Here is a 7,240-nt window from a genome sequence, read left to right as displayed (position 1 = left end):
AACACCTAATAAAATCTAAATAAAATCAGCCACAAGTAAGTACAGTAATAATACCATTATTCATCAATATTAACTAACACAGTGCATTACAGATGCAAATTCTGATTATGGTCTGTAATTAGCCTACTCATGCAAAAGGACCTTTGGTGGTACGACTGTTGCTGCCCCAATGAATTGTGGGATGGCATTGTCTTATTTCTCCAAGAAAGTGAAGTGAAAGTGAAGTGATTGTCACATGTGATACACAGTGAAATTTGTCCTCTGCATTTAACCCATCACCCTGAGTGAGCAGTGGGCAGCCATGACAGGCGCCCGGGGAGCAGTGTGTGGGGACGGTGCTTTGCTCAGTGGCACCTCAGTGGTACCTTGGCAGATCGGGATTCGAACCAGCAACCTTCTGATTACGGGGCCGCTTCCTTAACCGCTAGGCCACCACTGGCTGTGACCCCCAGTTGCAGGACAGCGGTATCAAAGAACTGTGACCTTGCCTGTGATGCTGCAGGCCAGAGTTGTTTTGCCAACTGAATACTGACACAGGTTTCATAATAGTATAATAATTTTCATACATTTCTTCGAGATCCTGGACTCAGCCAGACTTTGGTTCTTGATTAAAAGCAAATTCCCCTGGGCTCCACGCATGTTGTGAGGTGGCACCAGCATGCACCAATCGTGTTGAGGGTTTGCTCCTAACATGATCCCTGTGTGAAAACGTTTCATCTCTTGTGAGGGAGACGGGGGAACAGAGCGTGCGAGTGAGGACAACATTGTTTCTAAGATGGCTATTCTCTCAGCGAGAGGCAAATTGAGGACATGTATTCGCCACAAGCGCTCAGCAGTCAGGCATGAAAACAGCATCAGTGTTCCTGCTGCTAAGCTGCCCGGGAGCCAGTGCTGGAATGAGACGGTCTAATGACACAATATCCTGAGAGGCGTAGGTTGGCCCGGACGCAGACCCCAATTCCCCAATACCACTGGACATGGAGGCATCCCAAACGCGCGGTGCAGGACGAAACATTACAAAAAGACCTGGCCACTTTCTGCACATTTAACGTTTCATTTAGATTGTAGTACAACAAAAATTCTAAATTCATCAGATTCAAAAGCATCAGAATACCGCTTTGCCAAAAGCTTGCAGGGTATATAGGATCTGTTTCTGAATGCTGCTTCAGAGTGTGACATTTCTTGGGGAAAAAATCTAAGGCATCTGTATTGTTGCAAAATACGTTTTAATACGTTTTATTTGTACCGCACTTGGTACGTTTGGTACAAAGTGTTACAGAATATTACAGAATTAAAAGTCATGCAAGATGAAATAGTTACTTTGAAATGTTAAAAGCAAGTAAATCTAAAAGAAAATTAAGAATAAGTTCTCTGGAAATTAGCCATTTTTAGTCCTGTTATAAAACCATAAGAGGACTGTGTTTTCCTCAGACTTTGAGGGAAGGTGTTTCACAGAAAAGGAACAAAAACGCCCTGTCACCCATAAGCTCGGTCCGAGACGGTGGGAACAGGTTTGGGATTTATGGAACGGAGGGAAAACGTGTATTTAGAAATACTTTTTTTATCGCACAAAACTTCAGAATCCTTCCCATTCCTGCAGGAAGTAAACAGGAAATAAACTGTCGAGAAAAAAAAAAACCATACTGTGTGGCACAATAAGACAAATGAAAAAAACAAAAAAAACACGGCAGGCCTGAACTCTCATTTATTTTCCTATCTGGCCACCGGCACCACCGGTGTCACGCTGGCCATGCTGTTTTTATTTAACCCCTCCGAGCTGTGGCTTCAGCAGATGGTATATCAATGGCCCTCCACTCGCCAACTCTCCCTCTGCGGCCGTGATTTCAGCTAATGGACGAAGACAATAGTTTGATTCGGAAACACAACTCTTCCTCGGCCTGCTCCGTGGGTCAGGGAAGCCAGGTGCTCATGAATAAAGAGGGAATTAAAGATGCGTGAAGTTATTAATTAGAAGTTTTGAAAAGCTTACAAGGTTACAGAGTGTTTTGTTTTCGCGGCTGTCACCGCGTCCCCGTCTTGCTCTCCCCTCCGCAGGTGGCCGAGGCCAACTTTTCCTGTCCCCTGGCGTGGGCCAACGTTCACGAAATTCTAAGTGAATTTGGAGGTGAAAACGACAAACAAAAGCAAAGAGAACCCGGTTCATAGCCAGTCGCCTTTTCAAGAACGTTTTGGAATTTATCTTTGAAGAGCGGCAACACCATCTTTACGCCATTTTTACTTGCCGCTCATTTCACCGGTTCAGTGCTGTCTGTCTTAGTTGTCTACATGTTCTGCTCATATTAGATGTTGTTCTGGCGCTGCCCGTGTCCCAGCTTGTCCATGTCAGTCCCCGTAACTTCGTCTTCATTTTGCATCCACAGAACTGTATCAGTCTAAGGAAAGTCGGACAGCGAGGCAAAACTAAGCCGGAGAATAAGTTTTGTGGTCGCTGTCCAGAATGAAACGTTTCTGCTTTAAAGAAAGACGTCCAGTTGCCGTGACTCAACTTTCAGACAGAATGTCGTGTCGTTTCACTGTGTATGTACACCTGTATGTAGCGGAAATGACAATAAATCTCACCTGAACTTGTACAGGAACGTGTGATATTCACGCGTGGTGTAGAAGAGATGGGAAATATCTGTGTGTCCCCCTCCCCGTTTCATCGTTGTTGGCACCTGCCAAAAGGGGCGCCATGGCGCTGAGCGTCAGAGGGCGCTCTGCCAGATAATGAGCACTAAAGAAATGACAGCCTTCATGTCGCGGTAGAAGTTGCCAGGCTTCGATAACAACGCGCAGCGCTGTCGGCTCCAGACCACCCTCCGCCCGAGGAGCACTTAGCGGACAAGAGCCTGTTCACAGCCTTTAATGACTTTTATCATCTACTTCTGCGGCTATGTGTCGCTCATCTGCGAGCAGCGAAGGCGCAGCACATGCGCGTCAACAAGAGCGAAACGACTTTTTAAAAAAGAATAGTGGCAATTAGCATCGTTATTACACGTTTATTGTTAATGAAGCTGAGGGCTGTACACGCTGCACATCAGATCGTCGCTGATTTAGGCATCGCGATTAAACGCGACAGATTCTGGCGGCGGCTTCACCACAGTGACATCGCGACGCGGTCGGGGCCTAATGACGCGCTTACCACGATCCTTTTTTTTTTTTTTTTAACAGCCTAAATGGGGCACTGATTGCTAAGACGTTATTTGTCTTAGACATTTATTTTTTATAATACAAAATGAACTTCATTACAGTCGATAAAGTTCTCAAAACAACACACTAGTCACGTACCAAAGCATTTACAATTAAGAGCAGAAAACAGAAATGCCAAAGGCTTGGAATGGCGTAGCTTTAATTGACGTTGATTGCATTTCATTAAACCGTAATCTTCCAAGAGTGACGAGCAGATGCCATCACGTCGGGTTACGGGCTGTGAGCTCCACCTGGTGGCGGCTTCTGGAACACCACCGACAGAGCGCAAGGCATCCCGGGAAATCGCAGACAAGTCGAGGAAGCCCGTGCGTGACTACAACATGCTATAATACATTTACCATATAGTCAGTTTAAGCCGCATAAGCACTTGTAATAACACACAAACAGCTAAATATGGCTAATGTTACTGCTTTAATTAGGCCATGTCAAGTATTCAAGGTACAAAAAACAAAAAGTGCATAAACAAGACAAGACATACAAATATATATACATACACGCACACAGGACATTTTCTTCAAGTAAGGTGGAGGCTATCCTACAGATTCACACTTTTTAATGAAATCCACTGCTCATAAAACATATATATAAATATAGCATTCCTCTCAAAAGGAAGCACATTTTAAGATATTCATTTAAACACAATGGATGCATCGCTTTGCATTTCATATGCTGCTTCAGGCGTGCGCTTGCGTCACTTCATTTTGAGTTCATCCACATGGCTAAATGCAACTGAAGGCACCACAGGGCTTCACGCTGCATAGAAAGCACTACTCCAAGGGCCCTGCGTTCCCTTTCCACTGACATCAGGCTGCATTTGGTCATTCAGTACTAATTGTGGTGCCCTGCCCCAACATCAAACGGAGTCGTTCGGCGTGCAAGGCTTCACGTCCATGAGCAGCTGCTCCAGCTCTTCAATGCGGCGTGAAACGAGCAGACTCTGGCGCGGTGTCGTTTTTAACCTGTAGAGAAATGGAGAAAGTCTGATTAAACCACGCTCATAACCACAGTTTATGCTTCTATGTAATGTGCCGTGGTGATCTAAGCCGGCAGAGGCACTTTAGTGGTCACAGCCCCTGAACGCAGGATTTATATGCTAGACGAGTTTACAGCCTCACAAGTTGTGTCACTGGGTAGTTCAGTCCTGAATTCTAATGTACACGACCTATACAGTACTGTGCTAAAGTTTTAGGCAGTAGTGAAACTAATCAACACATTAAAAGTGTCCAGGAAGGGACTATCTAAAGGTGTAAAACACACAAATAATAACTTTATTATCTAGAAATCTGTCATGAACTGGGGATGGTCTCCAAACTAATGAATTATCCTCCTTCAAGCAAAAGTCTACAGGATGAGAACAAAAGGAAAAAAAGTCTCTTTCTCTATCCACATAACGTCAGTTTCATGAACTCTAATCACTTATTACCATTGTGTCCCTGAGGAAGAAACTTAAATCTGAGTGCGTCCAGGGGGACTGTCCCTGTATCTACTGATCACCCTGTAGCTGTGGATAAGGGAGTCTCTGTTAAACGTTAGATTAGCCAAGATGGAAGCAGTATTGCTTTGTGCATTTCGTATGGCTGCGAGTCAGTGTCCTACCTCTTCAGCAGCTCTTTGGCCCTGCTGGTTGTAGGTCTGTGATGTCTGATGGCGGAAGTGCAGTGTTTGGCCAGCGTGTGGAAGCAGTGCTCCCTGATTGCGTTGTGGCTGCTCGTCTCCCACTGGGGCAGCTCGCTGGCGTACCTCCACCCGACCAGCGTGTACTCCACCGCCGCTGCCCACTGCCCGCTCTCCAAAAGCAGCTGGCCGGCCTCCTGGCAGGAACGCTGGAGGGAACATAATCAAACGCTCAGCCGCAAACATTAGCATCTGCGTGAAGGGCAGCCACCGGCCGCGTTACAGACGGATCAGGTACGATGCACTCTCAGCGTTCAAGACACCGAGCAAACGCACTCGGAATCATCTGGAGCAAAACAAGCTTATAAAAGAGCAATTTATTTCATGCGCACACCTCACCGAGTAATGCAGAAGGTTACGTAAAGCAGGAACTGCGTGCACTAGCAACACTTTAAAAGAAAAGGAAGAGCGCGATGAGTCCTCTTTTCTGGAACGCAAGGCATTGCACTCACTTTAAAAGCTCGGAGGTGCGGGTAGGCCTTCCTGTAGCAGTGAGCATCTCTGTTGGAGCCGAGGCGGGAGTAAGGGATGGACCTGTAGACGTTGGCCTTCTTCTGAACCAAGTCCTCCAGCAAGACTTTCAAATTGGAGGCGGGACCTGCACGATCCTGCTTCTGCAATGGAAAGATGAGCAACACACCTGAAGCTATCGCTTTCAAAAGCACAGTGGTGCAGTGGCTGGCCTAGCAGGTTCGAATCTCAAACCGCCAAGGTCCCCTTGATCAAGGTGGCTGATGGGTTAAAAGCAGTGTTTCACGATGACAATCATTTTCACTTCATTTTCATTCACAAATATATTTTATGCATATACTGATATTTTTAACTAACATCCACTTTTTTCCCAGACTATTTATTTGTATATTGAACTTTTTAAATGATACAGTCTGCATATTCTCTATGCTATTATTATTTTGTACTGAGACATGCTCACCTGCTTCAGTAAAATGAGGGTGCTGAGGAGCTGCACGAGCTGCTGATTAGACAGGGACCTTTGGGATTTCTCCACCTCCTCGCCTCGCGAATCGCTTTCTTCCTCCCACTGCCTCCGAGCTGAAGGGACTGCAAATAATAATAATAAAAAAAAAAAGCCCAATGAGGGAAATTGGTTAAAAGCTGAAGCTCCGAGGTGAGGCGGTCCAGGGACACACTTACCGGATCTACTTGCCCGTCTGGATACGGGGCTTGGGCTGTATGTAGACGGTCCCGCACGAGGACTCAGAATGTCCAAGTAGGACCTCCTCACGTGACCTGAGAAACCGGAAGTGCATGTGAATGAGAAGTGATGGGGAAACACTGCAGCACAGCACATGGTGACACAACGAAATGTGTCCCCAGCCAACTTTTTTAGTGAAAAAAAAAATAATCATGTACGCTGGCATATTGTATGAAATGCAAAGGTATTAAAACGCATATATATCATTACAAGGAGAAATTTAGACACGTAAAGCATAAACTGCAACAATAAAAACAAAAGCTAAAATAGGTTTAGGAGGATCAGCGCGGAGAACTTAAATACCACAGATACTGGCATAAGCCGATACATTTCGGGACAAGCTTAGCAATTTCAGCTCAAACAATGGTCCGAGCTGCGGGTTACTGGCGGCCTGTAAAACCGCTCCGTCGGACGTTGATAAGAAAATAAAAAGCGAGTCTGCACAATCTCGCCAGGAGCCCTCACTGGCAATTAAACCGGTTTAAAGGGGCACGTCAGGCACTTAGTGGATTCTGGATGGTTTTAAAGGGGGTGAACTAGTGGCTAGCTGGCTAACGGTGGAGTTCGTCCAGCAGCACCCAGATACCAGCAAATCTTACCCAAACCAACTTAATCCTGGCAATTCTCCGACACTTGCTGCAAGTATTCGCCCCAGACCCCACGCGACAGACGGGTTCGCTCTCGACAGGGCGACCCGGGTGGAGGACGGGAAGGTTTTCTCCGCAGATGGAGGGAAACGCCGCAGCTGCTCACCTGCGATCTTCGGTTGCGGTTCGGGGATTTCGACCAGCACACGCCTGCCGTGACACGCGTCCGCCATCGTCGTGCGTTGCTAAGTTAAAATATATGATATAACGCGGTTAAAACGAAGCAGCTGGCCGCCAGAGACAAATCGGACGATCGACCCGGGACGCGCGCTCCGCGACAGCGCGCGCTGCGAGAATTTAGCGCGCGGGCGTGGTTTCGACTTTTCTCCGCGCCCGATTGGTCGCGCCACGCAGACGTGCTCAGATTATGATTGGCTGGAAGAAGTGTGACGCAGGCCAAACGTCAGCCATGCGCAGTTGCCGCGGAAATAGGGTACACGTTGTAAATGTTGTTCCCATGCTGATTTCACACCCCATAAATCAAGCAATCTGAGTA

The 7,240-nt window shown here is 46.6% G+C and overlaps 1 protein-coding gene across 1 annotated transcript; it reads right to left on the bottom strand.

The window, feature by feature from the left end:
• Positions 1-3,748: 3,748 nt before the first annotated feature.
• Positions 3,749-7,040, bottom strand: LOC114791101 (uncharacterized). Its single transcript, XM_028981638.1, has 6 exons — positions 6,851-7,040; positions 6,037-6,132; positions 5,816-5,943; positions 5,337-5,498; positions 4,807-5,033; positions 3,749-4,169 (listed from the first exon to the last, which is right to left on the bottom strand). Exons 1-6 carry the CDS (start codon positions 6,915-6,917, stop codon positions 4,064-4,066), a joined length of 786 nt encoding a protein of 261 aa, XP_028837471.1. The 5' UTR covers positions 6,918-7,040; the 3' UTR covers positions 3,749-4,063.
• Between the last annotated feature and the right edge of the window lie 200 nt (positions 7,041-7,240).

The sequence above is a fragment of the Denticeps clupeoides genome, chromosome 5 (genome assembly GCF_900700375.1).
Source record: "Denticeps clupeoides chromosome 5, fDenClu1.1, whole genome shotgun sequence".
Lineage (NCBI taxonomy): Eukaryota > Metazoa > Chordata > Actinopteri > Clupeiformes > Denticipitidae > Denticeps > Denticeps clupeoides.
This window is presented reverse-complemented; position numbering and strand designations above follow the sequence as displayed.

What these genes read in the sequence shown, in the direction of transcription:
- LOC114791101 (XM_028981638.1), bottom strand. Translation starts at nt 6,917, where the DNA reads ATGGCGGACGCGTGTCACGGCAGGCGTGTGCTGGTCGAAATCCCCGAA. An exon ending in CAGACGGGCAAGTAGATCCG is followed by an intron (nt 5,944 to 6,036) that starts GTAAGTGTGTCC and finishes TATTATTTGCAG; the next exon opens with TCCCTTCAGCTCGGAGGCAG. An exon ending in CGCACCTCCGAGCTTTTAAA is followed by an intron (nt 5,034 to 5,336) that starts GTGAGTGCAATG and finishes TGTTCCCTCCAG; the next exon opens with CGTTCCTGCCAGGAGGCCGG.